Below are 20,793 nucleotides of genomic sequence, written 5' to 3' on the forward strand. Positions count from 1 at the left end.
GGGAGGTGAGGGCCCTGGCGGAGTGGTGCCAGGAAAATAACCTCTACCTCAACGTCAACAAAACAAAGGACATATTCGTGGACCTCAGGAGACAGCAGAGAGAGCACCCCTCCATCCGCATCGACGGGGTCACAGTGGAGAGGGTGAAAATCTTCAAGTTCCTCAGCGTGCACATCACTGACAACCTGAAATGGTCTATCCAGTGTGGTGAAGAAAGCACAACAGCAGCCTCTTCAACCTCAGGAGGTTTAAGAAATGTTTTTGGCCCCTAAGACCCTCATGAACTTCTACAAATGCAATATTGAGAGCATCCTGTCGGCCCGTATCACCGCCTGGTAGGGCAATTGCACGGTTTTCTTGTTTTTGTAATTTACGGACAGCCAGGGGCACACTCCAAAACTCAGATACCAATCACCAGTTAAGAGGCAGTAGGGATGACAACTCGTTATATAAACTCAGCAAAAAAAGAACCCAGGACCCTGTCTTTCAAAGATAATTCGTAAAAATCGAAATAACTTCACAGATCTTCATTGCAAACTGTTTAAACACTGTTTCTCATGCTTGTTCAATGAACCATAAACAATTAATGAACATGCACCTGTGGAACGATCGTTAAGACACTAACAGCTTACAGACAGTAGGCAATTAAGGTCACAGTTATGAAAACTTAGGACACTAAAGAGGCCTTTCTACTGACTCTGAAAAACACCAAAAGAAAGATGCCCAGGGTCCCTGCTCATCTGCGTGAACGTGCCTTAGGAATGCTGCAAGGAGGCATGAGGACTGCAGATGTGGCCAGGGCAATAAATTGCAATGTCCGTACTGTGAGATGCCTAAGACAGTACTACAGGGAGACAGGACGGACAGCTGATCGTCCTCGCAGTGGCAGACCACGTGTAACAACACCTGCACAGGATCTGAACATCACACCTGCGGGACAGGTATAGGATGGCAACAACAACTGCCCGAGTTACACCAGGAACGCACAATCCCTCCATCAGTGCTCAGACTGTCCGCAATCGGCTGAGAGAGGCTGGACTGAGGGCTTGTATGCCTGTTGTCAGTCAGGTCCTCACCAGACATCACCGGCAATAACGTCGCCTATGGGCACAAACCCACCGTCGCTGGACCAGATAGGACTAGCAAAAAGTGCTCTTCACTGACGTGTCACGGTTTTGTCTCACCAGGGGTGATGGTTGGATTCACGTTTGTCATCGAAGGAATGAGCTTTAAACCGAGGCCTGTACTCTGGAGCGGGATCGATTTGGAGGTGGAGGGTCCATCATGGTATCATGGTCTGGGGCGGTGTGTCACAGCATCATTGGACTGAGCTTGTTGTCATTGCAGGCAATCTCAACACTGTGCGTTACAGGGAAGATATCCTCCTCACTCATGTGGTACCCTTCCTGCAGGCTCATCGTGACATGACCCTCCAGCATGACAATGCCACCAGCCATTCTGCTCGTTCTGTGAGTGATTTCCTGCAAGACAGGAATGTCAGTGTTCTGCCATGGCCAGCGAAGAGCCCGGATCTCAATCCCGTTGAGCACGTCTGGGACCTGTTGGATCGGAAGGTGAGGGCTAGGGCCATTCCCCCCAGAAATGTCCGGGAACTTGCAGGTGCCTTGGTGGAAGAGTGGGGTAACATCTCACAGCAAGAACTGGCTAATCTGGTGCAGTCCATGAGGAGGAGATGCACTGCAGTACTTAATGCAGCTGGTGGCCACACCAGATACTGACTGTTACTTTTGATTTTGACGGCCCCTTTGTTCAGGGACACATTATTCAATTTCTGTAAGTCACATGTTTGTGGAACTTGTTCAGTTTATGTCTCAGTTGTTGAATATTGTTATGTTCATACAAATATTTACACATTAAGTTTGCTGAAAATAAACGCAGTTGACAGTGAGAGGACATTTCATTTTTTGCTGAGTTTATACACTACCGTTCAAAAGTTTGGGGTCACTTAAAAATGTCATTGTTGAAATAAAAGCAAATGTTTTGTCCATTAAAATAACATCAAATTGATCAGAAATACAGTGTAGACATTGTTAATGTTGTAAATGACTAATATATCTACATAGGTGTACAGAGGCCTATTATCAACAACCATCACTCCTGTGTTCCAATGGCACGTTGTGTTAGCTAATCCAAGTTTATCATTTTAAAAGGCTAATTGGTCATTAGTAAACACCTTTGCAATTATGTTAGCACAGCTGAAAACTGTTGTTCTGATTAAAGAAGCAATACAACTGGCCTTCTTTAGACTAGTTGAGTATCTGGAGCATCAGCATTTGTGGGTTCAATTACAAGCTCGAAATGGTCAGAAACAAAGCACTTTCTTCTGAAACTCACCAGTCTATTCTTGTTCTGAGAAATGAAGGCTATTCCATGCGAGAAATTGCCAAGAAGCTGAAGATCTCGTACAACACTATGTACTACTCCCTTCACAGAACAGCGCAAACTGGCTCTAACAAGAATAGAAAGAGAAGTGGGAGGCCCCGGTGCACAACTAAGCAAGAGGAAAAGTACATTAGAGTGTCTAGTTTGAGAAACAGACCCCTCACAAGTCCTCAACTGGCAGCTTAATTAAATAGTACCTGCAAAACACCAGTTTCAAAGTCAACAGTGAACATGCTGTCCTTCAGAAAGTATTCACACCCCTTGACTTTTTCAACATTTTGTTGTGTTACAGCCTGAATATAAAATTGATTAAATTGAGATTTTTTTGTCACTGGCCTACACACAATACCCCATAATGTCAAAGCGGAATTAGGTTTTTCGAAATTTGTACAGATTAATTAAAAATGAAAAGCTGAAATATCTTGGGTCAATAAGTATTCAACTCCTTTATTATGGCAAAGCTAAATTAAGTTCAGGAGTAAAAATGTGCATAACAAGTCACATAATAAGTTGTATGCTCACTCTGTGTGCAATAATAGGGTTTAATGTGATTTTTGAATGACTACCTCATCTCTGTACCCCACACATACAATTATCTGTAAGGTCCAGAAGTCAAGCAGTGAATTTCAAACACAGGTTCAACCACAAAGACCAGGGAGGTTTTCCAATGCCTCGCAAAGGGCACCTATTGGTAGATGGGTAAAAATGAAGAAAAGCAGACATTGAATATCCCTTTGAGCATGGTGGAAGTTATGAATTGCACTTTGGATGGTGTATCAGTACACCCAGTCACTACAAAGATACAGGCGTCCTTCCTAACTCAAATGCCGTAGAGGAAGGAAACCGCGCAGGGATTTCACCATGAGGCCAATGGTGACATTAAAACAGTTACAGAGTTTAATGGCTGTGATAGGAGAAAACTGAGTGAGATGGATCAACAACATTGTATTTACTCCACAATACTAACCTAATTGACAGAGTGAAAAGAAGGAAGCCTGTACAGTATTAAAATATTGGGATTATTCAAGATACTCTTTAAGGAGGTAGGGTTTCAGATGTTTTCGGAAGATGGGCAGGGACTCGGCTGTCCTAGCTTCAGGGGAAAGCTGGTTCCACAATTGGGGTGCCAGGACAGAGAAAAGCTTGGAATGGGCTGACCGGGAGCTGCTCTCGCGTAGGGGTGGGAGGGCCAAGAGACCAGAGGTGGCAGAACAGAGTACTCGAGTTGGGGTGTAGGGTTTGAGTAGAGCCTGAAGGTAGGGAGGGGCAGTACCTCTTGCTGCTTAGTAGGCAAGTACCATGGTAGTGGATGCGAGCTTCGACTGAAAGCTCGTGGAGTGTGCCGAGGAGCGCGGTGACATAAGAGAATTTGGGAAGGTGGGCTGCAGTGTTCTGGATAACTTGCAGGGGTTTGATGGCACAAGCGGGGAGCCCAGCCAACAGCGAGTTGTAGTAGTCTAGACGGGAGATTACAAGTGCCTGGATCGGCACCGCTTCCTGTGTGACGTAGGGTCGTACTCAAAGGATGTTGTAGAGCATGAACCCTGCAGGAGCGAGTCACTGCATTGATGTTTGCAGAGAACAACAGGGGGTTGTCCAGGCTCACGCCAAGGTTCTTTGCACTGTGGGAGGGGGACAGTGTGGAGTTGTCAACCGTGATGGAGAGGTCTTGGAGTGGGCAGGCCTTCCCCGGGAGGAAGAGCAGCTCCGTGTTGTCGAGTTTGAGACTGAGGTGGTGGGCTGATATCCAATCTGAAAAGTCTGCCAGGCACGCAGAGATGAGTGTTGGGTGTCAGAAAGGGGGAAAAAGAAAAGTAGTGTTATCCGCATATCAATGATAGGAGAGACTATGTTTGGGGCAAATCCAATACAACACATCACTGAGTATCAATGTCCATATATTCAAGCAAAGTGGTGGCTGCATCATGTTATGGGTATGCTTGTAATTGTTAAGGACTCGGGAGTTTTTCACGATAAAAAAGAAACGTAATGGAGCTAAGCAAAGGCAAAATCCTAGAGGAAAACCTGGTTCAGTCTGCATTCCACCAGACACTGGGAGATGAATTCACCATTCAGCAGGACAATAACCTAAAACACAAGGTCAAATCTACACTGGATTTGCTTACTAAATAGACAGTGAATGTTCTGCTGAGTTACAGTTTTGACTTAAATCTACTTCAAAATCTATGGCAAGACCTGACAGTTTTTGTCTCGCGATGATCAACAACCAATTTGACAGAGCTTGAAAAATTTTGAAAAGAATAATGGGCAAGAGTGGAAAGCTCTTCGAGACTTTTACACAGAAAGACTCATAGCTGTAATCGCTGCCAAAGGTGCTTCTACAAAGTGTTGACTCAGGGGTGTGACTACTTATGTAAATGAGATATTTCTATACTTAATTTTCAATAAATTTGCAAAAATGTTTTTTACTTTGTCATTATGGGGTATTGTATGAACAGTTGAAGTCGGAAGTTTACATACACCTTAGCCAAATACATTTCAACTCAGTTTTTCACAATTCCTGACATTTAATCAGAGTAAACATTCCCTGTCTTAGGTCAGTTAGGATCACCACATTATTTTAAGAATGTGAAATGTATTATTATTATTTATTTCAGCTTTTATTTCTTTCATCACATTCCCAGTGGGTCAGAAGTTTACATACACTCAATTAGTATTTGGTAGCATTGCCTTTAAATTGTTTAATTGGGTCAAATATTTTGGGTATCCTTCCACAAGCTTCCCACGCTACCTTGGGTGAATTTTGGCCCATTCCTCCTGACAGCGCTGGTGTAACTGAGTCAGGTTTGTAGGCCTCCTTGCTCGCACACATTTTCTATAGGATTGAGGTCAGGGCTTTGTGTTGGCTACTCCAATACCTTGACTTTGTTGTCCTTAAGCCATTTTGCCACAACTTTGGAAGTATGCTTGGGTCATTGTCCATTTGGAAGACCCATATGCGACCAAGCTGTAACTTCATGACTGATGTCTTGAGATGTTGCTTCAATATATCCACATCATTTTCCTCCCTCGTGATGCCATCTATTTTGTGAAATGCACCAGTCCCTCCTGCAGCAAAGCACCCCCACAACATGATGCTGCCACCCCTGTGCTTCACGGTTGGAATAGTGTTCTTCGGGTTGCAAGCCTCCCCCTTTTTCCTCCAAACATAACGATGGTCATTATGGCCAAACAGTTCTATTTTTGTTTCATCAGACCAGAGGACATTTCTCCAAAAAGTACGATCTTTGTCCCCATGTGCAGTTGCAAACCATAGTCTGGCTTTTTTATGGGGGTTTTGGAGCAGTGGCTTCTTCCTTGCTGAGCGACCTTTCAGGTTATGTCGTTATATAGGACTCGTTTTACTGTGGATATAGATACTTTTGTACCTGTTTCCTCCAGCATCTTCACAAGGTCCTTTGCTGTTGTTCTGGAATTGATTTGCACTTTTCGCACCAAAGTACGTTCATCTCTAAGAGACAGAAAGTGTCTCCTTCCTTAGCGGTATGGCGGCTGTGTGGTCCCATGGTGTTTGCACTTGTGTACTATTGTTTGTACAGATGAATGTGGTACCTTCAGGCGTTTGGAAATTGCTCCCAAAGATGAACCAGACTTGTGGAGGTCTACTATTTTTTTCCTGAGGTCTTGGCTGATTTCTTTTGATTTTCCCATAATGTCAAGCAAAGAGGCACAGAGTTTGAAGGTAGGCCTTGAAATACATCCACAGGTACAGCTCCAATTGACTCGAATTATGTCAATTAGCCTATCAGAAGCTTCTAAAGCCATGACATAATTTTCTGGAATTTTCCAAGCTGTTTAAAGACACAGTCAATTTAGTGTATGTAAACTTCTGGCCAACTGGAATTGTGATACAGTGAATTATAAGTGAAATAATCTGTCTGCAAACAATTGTTGGAAAAATGTCTTGTGTCATACACCAAATAGATGTCCTAACCGATTTGCCAAAGCTATAGTTGGTTCACAAGAAATTTGTGGAGTGGTTGAAAAATGAGTTTTAATGATTCCAACCTAAGTGTATGTAAACTTCCAAATTCAACTGTAGATGTCATCAAAGTTCTCCTCAAAGACCAAACATTGATGCAGTAATATTATTCACGACTGCGTGGCCGTGCACGTCTCCAACTCAATCAACAACTTTGCTGATGACACAACAGTGGTAGGCCTGATTACCAACAACAATGAGACAGCCTACAGGGAGGTGAGGGCCCTGACGGAGTGGTGCCAGGAGAATAACCTCTACCTCAACGTCAACAAAGCTAAGGACAGATATGTGGACTTCAGGAGACAACAGAGAGGAATATTGGCACTCCTAGTGGCCGGGGACTTTAATGCAGGGAAACTTCAGTCCGTTTTACCTCATTTCTATCAGCATGTTAAATGTGTAACCAGAGAGGATAAAAACTCTTGACCACCTTTACTCCACACACAGAGACGCGTACCAAGCTCTCCCTCGCCCTCCATTTGGCAAATCTGACCATAATTATATCCTCCTCATTCCTGCTTACAAGCCAAAATTTAAGCAGGAAGTACCAGTGTCTCGGTCTATAAAGTGTTCAGATGAAACAGATGCTTAACTACAGGACTGTTTTGCTAGCACAGACTGTAAATATGTTCCGGGATTCTTCCGATGGCATTGAGGAGTACACCAAATCAGTCACTGGCTTCATCAATAAGTGCATCAATGACGTTGTCCTCACAGTGACTGTACGTACATACCTCAACCAGAAGCGATGGATTACAGGCAACATTCACACTGAACTAAAGGGTAGAGCTGCCGCTTTCAAGGAGCGGGACTCTAACCCGGAAGTTTATAAGAAATCCCGCTATACCCTCAGACAAAAACATCAAACAGGCAAAGCGTCAATACAGAACTAAGATCGAATCGTACTACACCAGCTCTGACGCTCGTCGGACGTGGCAGGGCTTGCAAACTATTACAGACTACAAAGGGAAGCACAGCCTAGAGCTGCCTAGCGACACGAGCCTACCAGACAAGCTAAATAACTTCTATGCTCGCTTCGAGGCAAGTAACACTGAAACATGCATGAGAGCATCAGCTGCTCCGGATGACTGTGTGATCACGCTCTCGGCAGCTGATTTGAGTAATTCACTAGGACGCAGAGCCAGACAGATTACCAGGACGTGTACTCCGAGCATGCACTGACCAACTGGCAAGTGTCTTCACTGACATTTTCAACCTCTCCCTGTCCGAGTCTGTAATACCAACATGTTTCAAGTAGACCACCATAGTCCCTGTGCCAAAGAACACTAAGGTAACCTGCCTAAATGACTACCAACCCATAGCACTCATGTCTGTAGCCATGAAGTGCTTTGAAAGGCAGGTCATGGCTCACATCAACATCATTATCCCAGAAACCATGGACCCCCTAATTTGCATACCACCCCTACAAATCCACAGATGATGCAATTACTATTACACTCCACACTGCCCTTTCACACCTGGAAAAAAGGAAAACCTATGTGAGAATGCTATTCATTGACTACAGCTCATCGTTCAATACCATAGTGCCCTAAAAGCTCATCACTAAGCTAAGGACCCTAGGACTAAACACCTCCCTCTGCAACTGGATCCTGGACTTCCTGACGGGCCACCCCCAGGAGGTAAGGGGAGGTAACAACACATCCGCCATGCTGATCCTCAACACAGGGTCCCTCAGGGGTGCATGCTCAGTCCCCTCCTGTACTCCCTGTTAACTCATGATTGCACGGCCAGGCACAACTCTAACACCATCATTAAGTTTAGGCATGATCATTAGGCCTGATCACCGACAACGATGAGACAGCCTATAGGGAGGTGGTCAGAGACCTGACGGTGTGGTTCAAGGACAACAACCTCTCCCTCAACGTGATCAAGACAAAGGAGATTACAGGAAAAGGAGGACCGAGCACATCCCCATTCTCATCGACGGGGCTGTAGTGGAGCAGGTTGAGAGCTTCAAGTTCCTTGACGTCCACATCACTGACAAACTAACATGGTACAAGCACACCATGACAGTCGTGAAGAAGGCACGACAAAACCCATTCCCCCTCAGGAGACTGAAAAGATTTGGCATGGGTCCTTAGATCCTCAAAAGGTTTTACAGCTGCAACATTGAGAGCATCCTGACGGGTTGCATCACTGCTTGGTATGACAAATGCTTGGCCTCCGACCGCAAGGCACTACAGAGGGTAGTACTTACGGCCCAGTACATCTCCGGGGCCAAGCTTCTTGCCAACCAGGACCTCTATACCAGGCGGTGTCAGAGGAAGGCTCTAAAAATTGTCAGACTCCAGCCATCTTAGTGATAGACTGTTCTCTCTGCTACCGCATGGCAAGCGGTACCGGAGTGCAAGTCTAGGAACAAGAGGCTTCTAACCAGCTTCTACCCCCAAGCCATAAGACTCGTAATTTTTTTACCCCTATTTCTCACCAATTTCATGGTATCCAATTGGTTGTTACAGTCCAGTCCCATCGCTGCAATTCCCGTACGGACTCAGGAGTGGCAAAGGTCGTAAGCCGTGCGTCCTCCGAACACAACCAAGCCACACTGCTTCTTGACACAACACCCGCTTAACCCGGAAGCCAGCTGCACCAATGTGTCGGAGGACGCACCGTACACCCGGCAACCATGTCAGTGTGCATTGCGCCCGTCCCGCCACAGGAGTCATTGGTTCGCGATGGGACAGGAATATCCCACCCGGCTAAACCCTCCCCTAACCCTGGCGACGCTGGGCCAATTGTGCGCCACCCCATTGGTCTCCTGGTTGCGGCCGGCTGCGACAGAGCCTGGACTCTAACCAGGTTCTCTAGTGGCACAGCTAGCACTGTGATGCAGTGCCTTAGACCCCCCCACGTTGCTGATACTCTCTGTTATTATCTATGGATAGTCACTTTAATAACTCTACTTACATGTACATATTACCTCAATTACCTCGACACCGGTGCCCCTGCACATTGACTCTCTACCGGTACCCCCTGTATATAGCCTCCCTCTTGTTAGGTTCTAAATATCAGTGTAAGAACTTGACGGACACTATGAAAGCTCCAACCAAGTTAATTCACCCATTGGGTCAATACAGCTGCATAAGACGAAATACATATTTATGGAAGCACTGATGTTTAACCCTTGGTCCTATGCTGTCTCCTCCTACACATCTGAACAGCCAATGCATCTCTGTTGCTAGACAGAACCTTAGTGATATCTGTTCTTCCTCACTTCATCTGACCTGACCTCTGCCCCAACTCACGGCTGTCATGTTTACTCGTACCAGACTGTGTCTTTTTTCCTCCCATCGGATCCCTGATGGCTAACAATAACATATCTGGAGAAAATGTAAACATTATTACGTTCCCCTCTCTCCCTCTGTGACATGAATAAGTATATTTCATATTTTCAGAACCCAACTACCTCATAAACTTCTACAAATGCAATATTGAGAGCATCCTGTCAGGCTGTATCACCATCTGGTATGGCAATTGCACAGTCCACAACCGCAGGTCTCTCCAGAGGGTGGTGCGGTCAGCCCAACGCATCACTGGGGACATACTGGAGGGAGAATTGAATGGGTTGCTGTAGTGTGCATTAACACACACACAACACACACACAACACACACAAAGCAGTACTGACTTCGCCATGGGTCAGGGGTCAGGGTTTAAAGGGGAAGGCAGAGGAGGGGCAGGAGGGCAAATTACCATCGCAACCCTGGCTCCTCTCCAAAGCTGAACTGGCCCCAGGATATGAGTAGTAGCACTGCCAGCCCCACTGAAAGAATGCATAGCAAACTAGCACCATGACACCATGACACTTAAATGAACCGAATCTGTTAGAAGAACCAAATTTGCACATTTATCATAAATAGTTATTCACAGTATAAATCCTCCATAGCAATCTTTCACATGTGTGAAAGTGATGTTGTTTTTGCCAGGGCATCTGTAAGGGCAAAAATATTAACTTAACTCTTAAGGGTTCAACCCTTTTTTTCAATTTTCGCCTAAAATGACATACCCAAATCTAACTGCCTGTAGCTCACAACCTATTTGAAAGGAAACACTTTGCAGTTTGTGGAAATGTGAAATTAATGTATGACAATATAACACATTAGATGTTGTAAAATAATACAAAGAAAAATACGTTTTTTTCCCCCATCAGCTTTGAAATGCAAGAGAAAGGCCATAATGTATTATTCCAGCTCAGGCGCAATTTAGATTTTGTCCACTAGATGGCAGCAGTGTATGCGCAAAGTTTTAGACTGATCCAATAAACCATTGCATATCTGTTAAAAATGTTGTATCAAGACTGCCCAAATGTTCCTAATTGGTTTATTAATACATTTTCAAGTTCATAATTGTGCAGTCTCCTCAAACAATAGCATGGTATTCTTTCACTACAATAGCTACTGTAAATTGGACAGTGCAGTTAGGCTACCAAGAATTTACGCTTTCTGCCCATATCAGATATGTCTATGTCCTGGGAAATGTTCTTGTTACTTACAACCTCATGCTAATCACATTAGCCTACATTAGCTCAACCAACCAGGGGGGACACCGATCCTGTAGAGGTTTTAATACAATGCACGTTTCAAAATTTTCAGCGTTAGCATCCTGTTATTGGTGATCACAATGATGTATAGGGATCTCTCTTCCTGCAGAGGTGTGTCCCTATGTTATTTTACTGTATGAGTCAGTACATTGTTTCGGATATCCTGCAGGAATTCGTCCACTTAGATAAACACACTTGAGGCGCCATAAATCAAATCTACATTTTCCTACAGGGCCAGCCCTATGGCTTTGTAGACACACTGTCTACATATCACTATTTATTGTACAGTAATGGAATCTGGACCCGTATTCACATAGCGTCTCAGAGTAGGAGGAGTGCTGATCTAGGGTCAGGTCCTCCCTGTCAATACAATCTTACTCATTGTGATCTAAAATGCAAAGCTGATTCTAGATCAGCACTCATACTCTAAAACACTTGGTAATTATGACCCCTGATCTAATGTATATGTCTAGGAGAGTACATATTGTGGTTTCTGGTGGGCCTGTTTCGAGTCATGAGAAAACTGACATTCTGTTACGGCTGTCATAGAGAGGGGACCAAAGCGCAGCGTGGTAAGTGTTCATTATATGTATTAAACAATGAAACACTAGAACAAAGAAACAAAACGAAAAGCCAAACAGTTCCGTCAGGTAATGAAATACGAAACAGAAAACCACTACCCACAAAACACAGGTGGGAAAAGGCTGCCTAAGTATGATTCCTAATCAGAGGCAATGATAGACAGCTGCCTCTGATTAGGAACCATACTCGGCCCAACACAAAGAAATACAAAACATAGAATGCCCACCCCACACCCTGACCTAACAAAATAGAGAAATAAACCGTCTCTCTCAGGTGTGTGTAGAGGGACCAACGATGGTTGGATATAAAGAATCTTCCAGACAAACTTCAGACGAGTCTGTTTGCGTGACAGTACCCCCCCCCCCCCCCCCCCCCCCAAAGGTGCGGACACTCGGCCGCAAACCTGAACCTATAGGGGAGGGTCCGGGTGGGCATCTATACTTGGCGGCGGCTCTGGTTCAGGGCGTAGCCCCCACACCGCCCGCTGATCCCCCCGCTTCTGTGTCGCCGGAGGAACCAGACCATGGATCATCGCCGGAGCCTCTGAACTGCCAAGCGCCGCTGAAGACTCTGGGCTGCAGACCGCCGCTGAAGACTCCGAGCTGCGGACCGCCGCTGAAGACCCCGGGCTGCGGACCGCCGGTGAAGACTCCGGGCTGCGATCCGCAGCTGAAGACTCCGGGCTGCGGATCGCAGCTGAAGACTCCGGGCTGCGGCCCGTCGCTGAAGACTCCGGGCTGCGGACCGTCTCAGGAGGCTCCGGACTGGGGAGCGTCGCTGGAGGCTCCGGACTGGGGACCGTCGCTGCAGGCTCCATGCCATGGATCATCACTACAGGTTCCAGCCCCATGGATCATCACTGGAAGCTTTGTGCCATGGATCATCTCTACAGGCTCCGGGCCATGGATCATCCCTACAGTCTTCTTGCCATGGATTATCCCTACAGGCTCCGGGCCATGGATTATCACTGGAGGCTTTGTGCCATGGATCATCCCTACAGGCTCCGGGTCATGGATCATCACTGGAGGCTCCGGCCATGGATTATCACTGGAGGCTTCGTGCCATGGATCATCTCTACAGGCTCCGAGGATTGGATCATCCCTACAGGCTTCTTGCCATGGATTATCCCTACAGGCTCCGGGCCATGGATTATCACTGGAGGCTGCGTGCCATGGATCATCCCTACAGGCTCTGGGCCATGGATCATCACTGGAGGCTTCGTGCCATGGATCATCACTGGAGGCTTCGTGCCATGGATCATCACTGGAGGCTCCGGACCATGGATTATCACTGGAGGTTTCGGGCCATGGATCATCATTACAGGCTCCGGGCCATGGATCATCACTGCAGGCTTCGTGCCATGGATCATCACTGGAGGCTTCCTACGTGGAGCTGGAACCGGTCTCACCGGACTGGGGAGACGCACAGGAGACTGGGTTCGCAGAGCAGGCACAGGGTATACTGGGCCGTGGAGGTGCACTGGAGGTCTGGAGCTTAGGGCTGGCACACCCTGTCCTGGCTGGATGTTTATTTTAGCCCAGCAAGGACGGAGCGCTGGCACAGGACAAACTGGTTTGTGCTGGTGAACAAGGGGTACCGTGCGTAGAGCTGGCGCAGGATAACCTGGGCCGAAGAGACGCACTGGAGACCAGGAATGCTGAGCCGGCACACTTCTTCCTGGCTGACTGCCAACTCTAGCACGGCAACCATGAGGAGCTTGCACCGAGCGCACCGGGCTGTGAGTGCGCACTGGCGACACAATGCGCATCACCGCATAACACGGTGCTTGCTCGGTCACTCGATCCCTACGGTAAGCACGGGGGGTTGGCTCAGGTCTCAACCCCGACTTTGCCAATCTCCCCGTGTGCCCCCCCCCCAAAAAAAAATTGGGCCGCTGCCTCTCGGGCTTCCGTTGTTGCCGTGCTTGTTCCTCATAGTATCGCTGTTCCGCTTTCGATGCCTCTATCTCCTCTTGCGGACAGCGATACTCCCCAGGCCTTGCCCAGAGTCCTGCCCCATCCAGGATTTCCTCCTAGGTCCAGTCCTCCTGACCACGCTGCTTGGTCCTTTGGTGGTGGGTAGTTCTGTTACGGCTGTCATAGAGAGGGGACCAAAGCGCAGCGTGGTAAGGGTTCATTATATTTATTAAACAATGAAACACTAGAAAAAAGAAACAAAACGAAAAGCCAAACAGTTCCGTCAGGTAACGAAATACAAAACAGAAAACCACTACCCACAAAACACAGGTGGGAAAAGGCTGCCTAAGTATGATTCATAATCAGAGACAACGATAGACAGCTGCCTCTAATTAGGAACCATACTCGGCCCAACACAAAGAAATACAAAACATAGAATGCCCACCCCACACCCTGACCTAACAAAATAGAGAAACAAACCCTCTCTCTCAGGTCAGGGCGGGACACATTCCCAGCCAGATAAGAACTGTACTATGTATCTCTTCCAACACTGGGTTCCTGCTCATCCTGCCCACATTTATTTCTTTATGATCATGTTTTATCATTTTATCACTCACATCTCGAGGCAAAATCCAGCAGGTGATGTGGAAAGTTGTCCAGAGACAATATTCAATTTCTCCTATCACGCCAGGATCAAACGCTGTGTAAATGTGGTACTTTGCGACAAACATTTACAGAACTGTGTAAATATTAACTTCATAAAAACAAAGCTGGAGCAATGTATCACCCAGGGAGAGGTGTACTGTTTAGTAAGCTGCCAGTCCGGAAGGCTTGGGTGGCAGTAGAGAAACATGATTATGAGGACTAGTGGGACAGAGGTGGACTAGGTGTAGAGACATAGTCTACTACTTTCTGGTAGAATACACAGTCTGATTAATCACTTTCACCTTATACTAACCTTATCAGCCATTTGGAAAATCAAATACATTACCAACAACCAATGGTTATTTAAATGGGAACAAACTGATGCTTTATTCTCAATATTGAGACAGCTGCTCTGGTCAATTAATAGTAGGCTAGTGCAGTTAGGTGGCTAGTGGAAGTCTAGGTCTGTAATGAACACGATGGGAGACAGAGAGCAGGTTTCAAGGAGAGGGCGCAGCAGGTGTTTACTGTAAAGGACCACAGGTGGAGGCAGGTAGCTGGGTCCAAGTGCAGGCAGAAGGTCATACACAGGGGGTCCAAAAACGCAACATTTCAGGTAGGGAAAAGGCTAGTAATGTTGTCTGGAAGATCAGGCAATAGGTTGATAACAGGAAATCCAATAGGCTAAAGTACAGGCAGGGAATAGGCAAAAGGCGTTGTCAGTGAGGCAGGCAAAAGCTATCATACATGGGAGGAGTAAATTACGGGGGGGGGGGGGGGGGGGGGATTCAGGTGATTGGGATCTGGAGAGTGAGCTGTGTTCAGGGGATCTATGTGTTTGAGAGTGTGAGCTGGAAAGTGGGCTGGAAAGTGAGCTGCGTTCAGGGAATCTACGTGTTTGAGAGTGTGAGTTGGAAGAAGACGTTACAAGATCATTAAACAGCTAATCGCAGTTTGTTTTATTTCCACTCTGATTTATTACAGTGTGTATGCAATTAAATACACAGTGGGTTGCCCACGGTGTTGAGCCATAAGATTTCGGGGGCTTTTGGTTATGTGCCAGTTCATATGAAATTGCTAGGATTAATTCCCCTTCTATTGAAAGGAAGTTACATACTTTTGAGGTCAGGTACAGTGAGGGAAAAAAGTATTTGATCCCCTGCTGATTTTGTACCTTTGCCCACTGACAAAGAAATGATCAGTCTATAATTTAAATGGTAGGTTTATTTGAACAGTGAGAGACAGAACAACAACAACAAAAAATCCAGAAAAACGCATGTCAAAAATGTTATAAATTGATTTGCATTTCAATGAGGGAAATAAGTATTTGACCCCCTCTCAATCAGAAAGATTTCTGGCTCCCAGGTGTCTTTTATACAGGTAACGAGCTGAGATTAGGAGCACACTCTTAAAGGGAGTGCTCCTAATCTCAGTTTGTTACCTGTTTAAAAGACACCTGTCCACAGAAGCAATCAATCAGATTCCAAACTCTCCACCATGGCCAAGACCAAAGAGCTCTCCAAGGATGTCAGGGACAAGATTGTAGACCTACACAAGGCTGGAATGGGCTACAAGACCATCGCCAAGCAGCTTGGTGAGAAGGTGACAACAGTTGGTGCGATTATTCGGAAATGGAAGAAACACAAAAGAACTGTCAATCTCCCTCTGTCTGGGGCTCCATGCAAGATCTCACCTCGTGGAGTTGCAATGATCATGATAACGGTGAGGAATCAGACCAGAACTAAACGGGAGGATCTTGTCAATGATCTCAAGGCAGCTGGGACCATAGTCACCAAGAAAACAATTTGTAACACACTACGCCATGAAGGACTGAAATCCTGCAGTGCCCGCAAGGTCCCCCTGCTCAAGAAAGCACATATACATGCCCGTCTGAAGTTTGCCAATGAACATCTGAATGATTCAGAGGACAACTGGGTGAAAGTGTTGTGATCAGATGAGACCAAAATGGAGCTCTTTGGCATCAACTCAACTCGTCGTGTTTGGAGGAGGAGGAATGCTGCCTATGACCCCAAGAACACCATCCCCACCGTCAAATATGGAGGTGGAAACATTATGCTTTGGGGGTGTTTTTCTGCTAAGGGGACAGGACAACTTCACCGCATCAAAGGGACGATGGACGGGGCCATGTACCGTCAAATCTTGGGTGAGAACCTTCTTCCCTCAGCCAGGGCATTGAAAATGGGTCGTGGATGGGTATTCCAGCATGACAATGACCCAGAACACACGGCCAAGGCAACAAAGGAGTGGCTCAAGAAGAAGCACATTAAGGTTCTGGAGTGGCCTAGCCAGTCTCCAGACATTAATCCCATAGAAAATCTGTGGAGGGAGCTGAACGTTCGAGTTACCAAACGTCAGCCTCGAAACCTTAATGACTTGGAGAAGATCTGCAAAGAGGAGTGGGACAAAATCCCTCCTGAGATGTGTGCAAACCTGGTGGCCAACTACAAGAAAAGTCTGACCTCTGTTATTGCCAACAAGGGTTTTGCCACCAAGTACTAAGTCATGTTTTGCAGAGGGGTCAAATACTTATTTCCTTCATTAAAATGCAAATTAATTTATAACATTTTTGACATGCGTTTTTCTGGATTTTTTTGTTGTTATTCTGTCTCTCACTGTTCAAATAAACCTACCATTTAAATTATAGACTGATCATTTCTTTGTCAGTGGGCAAACGTACAAAATCAGCAGGGGATCAAATACTTTTTTCCCTCACTGTATGTAGTGTCATCTCATCAATTTCCTAATTTGGTCCCTGACACCACTCACTCAATGTGCCGTATGTCTTTATGTATCTGGTTTATAGGCTAAGCACGCAATTTTCAGCTAATCTACTGACTTGCTTTATGGAGTGGTTGCGGTTATCTGTGAACAATTTGTTTACGAGTAGGCTTAATCACAAGTTCCCGTGAACATATGGCACATTTACTAAACCTCAAATCAATGTTATTGTAAAAATAAGAAATAATTTAAAAAATGCTATTAATCAATGTCAAAATCTTTTTGAAATCGGTGTTATAATGATAAAACATTGATTGAATATCGGCTTTGAAACGAATAGGCCTAACCTACCTCAGTGATCGCCTATAGGAGTTGGATTTCAGGGGGACGGACGAGGAGAGGGGGACCTATTTCCTTTATTTGCCGGACGGTCCAACCCACAGTCAGTCAGGCGTATATCCTATATCTATCCAAGCTGTTTGCAGAGATAGTGCACTCACTGCAGCGGTCACATTGGGATCTTAACTGGGTAAGTTGTACACCAATATATCGGACTTAAGTTCAACTTTTAAGTTATATATTCCTTATGTCAGGTTTATTAGCGATAGTACTATTATTAGGGTTACTAGGTTTTCTAGAAGTCCGCGTCGTCGTCACTTTTTTTCTATGGAATAAAATTGACCGTTCGCGCGTTTCTCTGTAACTATGTACCCGCCGGATTAGTTGGATAAGAGATTTAGATACAACACCAATGTTGTCAGTTTATAGTTATAGCTCGGGGAGGTGGGGTACATTTCAGGATAGTCTATGTGGGAAGATAAAACTATTGTTTAGGTTAGGTTATGTCTGTACGCAGTGCAGTGAACTTTTATTGGCAAGGAACATCAGTTAATTCATCAAAGATGCCAACAAGACGTTTTGTATTTTTAACACAACATGCTGTTATATATTGTCCTGAAGAAAATAATTGGACACTGCTTCAAAATTGAAATTCATGTTTTTGAGCGAAACCAGTATTTCACAGTGATGCCATGTGGATACCTAATTTATTACATTTCTCCACAGATATTACAAGGCAAGTTTTGGCTCTCTGCTGAAAAGACAAAAGATGGACTCAGCTATCCACAGCCACCTTGTGCGGAACCGGTCCAGTCTGATTCTGCACGCTGGGTATTCCAACGACACCTGTCGCTTCAATGAGGAGTTTAAGTACATCTTACTGCCTGTGTCCTACAGCCTGGTGTGTGTTCTGGGTCTGGTGCTGAACTCAGTGGCTCTGTGGATGTTCCTGACCAAGATGCGACCGTGGAACACCAGCACCGTCTACATGTTCCACCTGGCCCTGTCAGACTTCCTGTACGTTCTCTCCCTGCCCACCCTCATCTACTACTACGCTAACCGCAGCCACTGGCCCTTTGGCGTTGCCGCCTGCAAGATCGTTCGCTTCTTATTCTACGCCAACCTCTACTGCAGCATCCTCTTCCTCACCTGCACCAGCGTCCACCGCTACCTGGGCATCTGCCACCCCATCAAGGCCCTGACCATGGTGAAGCCGCGCCATGCCCACGCTGTGTGTGGCATGGTGTGGGTTGCCGTCACGGCGTGTCTGGTGCCCAACCTCATCTTCGTCACCACCAGTCAGAGGGACAACGACACGTTGTGTCACGATACGACCAGTCCGGAACAGTTTGAGGAGTATGTGGACTACAGCTCTACGGTAATGGTCCTGTTGTTCGGCATCCCCTTCATGGTCATCATGGTCTGTTACTGTCTGATGGCGAGGGCTCTGTGTCGGCCCAGACGGGGGCTTTCGCCCAGCCAGAGGAGCTCACCCTCACGCACCAAGTCCATCAAGCTGATTGTGGTGGTGCTGGTGGTGTTCGCCGTGTGTTTTGTACCTTTCCACATCACACGCACCCTCTACTATACCTACCGCGTGCTGGATGCCAAATGTGAATTCCTGAATATCGTTAACTTTGCCTATAAGATCACCAGGCCTCTGGCCAGTGTGAACAGTTGTATTGATCCCCTCCTGTATTTCCTGGCTGGGGATCACTACCGCGCTAAGCTGGTCAAAGCTCTCACTGGTAAGAGACAGACAACCACCAGTCGCTCCGCTGCCTACCTGCAAAACCGCCCCAGTAACAACCATGAGATCGCCATGGTCTATAAGAACCCAGACTCGAAAGCCAGCGGTGAACCTGAGAGATAGTGGGTAAGTCATATGGACATCTATGGGGTATCATATATAGATATGCCTAACCTCCGTAATATAAACACGGAGGAAACAGTTAACAGTCCTGGGCTGGCCACTACACAGCTGCACTTCCTTTGGATGCTGTTCTGTCATTTCGGACACAGGATGACTACATGCTGATCGATGGGGCCTCATTACAGAGCCCAGATCTGTGAGAAGTTCAGTTCCTATAAGGCTGTTGGGGCAAAGCCTTTCCTTAAAGGGGAATGAAGACGTTGGCGTGGGATTCGTCAGAAAACAGACACCTTATCATCACCACCATTTTGCAACAGTGTTGGATGCAGTACTGTTAAATCCTATCTACATTCCCCCTTTTTAGCAATAAGCTATGTGAAAACCAAGTCTGTTTTATACATTTACATTATACATCTAGTTCCTACTCTGAATGCTTTCCCCTCATTTCATTGTGACGGTTACAGTGTTTGGAAGACAGAGTTAAAATCCTTTCAACCAGGGAAACAAAACAGTCTCTGTATCTCTGTCTGAGCCAGACTGTAGTTTCCTACTGTTACCACAGACTGAGGAACTACAGGAACGAAGCCTGTTCTGTACAATAGCTACAGAACTCTGAAGAGCAGAAGGAAAAAGAAATGTATGTAATCTGTAATCTGAATGCTTGGACTTGTGTTATTATGGCAGCACGTACTCAGAGAGAGGATTTGTGAATGGATATGACAGGTGTTAAAAACAGTGGGTTATTGTGATCATCAAGAGAGAAGGTCCAAATCCTAGAAAACATAATTTAGACATATGATCGAAGGGTTTTCGCTGGCTTCCAGTAAGAGTGGCGGTGACGTCATATTTAGCAACAGGCTCAGATATTGTGAGGCAATCTGAAACAGTTGAACAGGAACAGTGGATTTACCAGGAGACTCATTCTGGTAGATAGTGGAGCTTTATCCCTCTCCCAGCTGTTTTTGTCCTTCAGCGCAGAGCCTCCACAGCTGTCTCTCTGTCTGTTTCTGCTGTGTGGAAACCAGGGGAGGGGTGGTGTGGGGGAGTAGAGAGACTCAATGGGTGTGTAGGCCGGAGCATCAACTCCATCCAACAACCCACACTACGGATAAAGGGGGGATTTTCCTACATTATCCAGTTGGGACTTAGAGCTGCACACAACATGGCTATTTTCACACCGATTTTGGTTGTTGTTGTTGTTGACAGTCTGTCCATGGCAAAACAGATGTCTCTGTAAAGTAGTAGGTCCGTTCCTAAGAGTACTTAAAGTACTATACTGCTGTGATGTTTAAGCTACTGGTAATGTTTATAAAGGGCATTATAACCTCGGTTCAAGGTATGATAGGAAAACACTTGGTTCTATAGGTCTATAACATTATAATGACATTAAATATATGTTTTATATATCTACATTTTCTTAGTTTGCTTACTGGTTATCATGTTATTGTTGCACCAACTATTACCAAGTAATAACAATATCCCTATTGTGCAATGACAATAACCATCCATGACATCGGTTGATTAACCACAATCTCAGTTTGTGTGTGTGTATCAAATTGAACTCCATGCTGCAGTGTCTTGCAGACTTGAATGGGGTTATGGTAGAGGGGGTGTGTGGGAAAGTGATGAGCGGTTGCGTGTCTCACCGAAACATTAGGCGTTACCGGGTGTAGGTCCTCCATTAATCAGACAGGGGAGACCTGAGGAAGCGGGAGGACAGAACTGGCAGCACA

At 45.9% G+C, this 20,793-nt stretch overlaps 1 protein-coding gene across 1 annotated transcript; it reads left to right on the forward strand.

Annotated features, from left to right (window-relative positions):
* The first annotated feature begins 16,830 nt into the window (after positions 1-16,830).
* LOC106611738 (P2Y purinoceptor 4) lies at positions 16,831-20,470 on the forward strand. Its single transcript, XM_014212261.3, has 2 exons — positions 16,831-17,377; positions 17,914-20,470. Exon 2 carries the CDS (start codon positions 17,957-17,959, stop codon positions 19,058-19,060), a length of 1,104 nt encoding a protein of 367 aa, XP_014067736.1. The 5' UTR covers positions 16,831-17,377; positions 17,914-17,956; the 3' UTR covers positions 19,061-20,470.
* Positions 20,471-20,793: the final 323 nt, after the last annotated feature.

This window comes from Salmo salar, chromosome 09, assembly GCF_965601325.2.
Source record: "Salmo salar chromosome 09, fSalSal1, whole genome shotgun sequence".
NCBI lineage: Eukaryota > Metazoa > Chordata > Actinopteri > Salmoniformes > Salmonidae > Salmo > Salmo salar.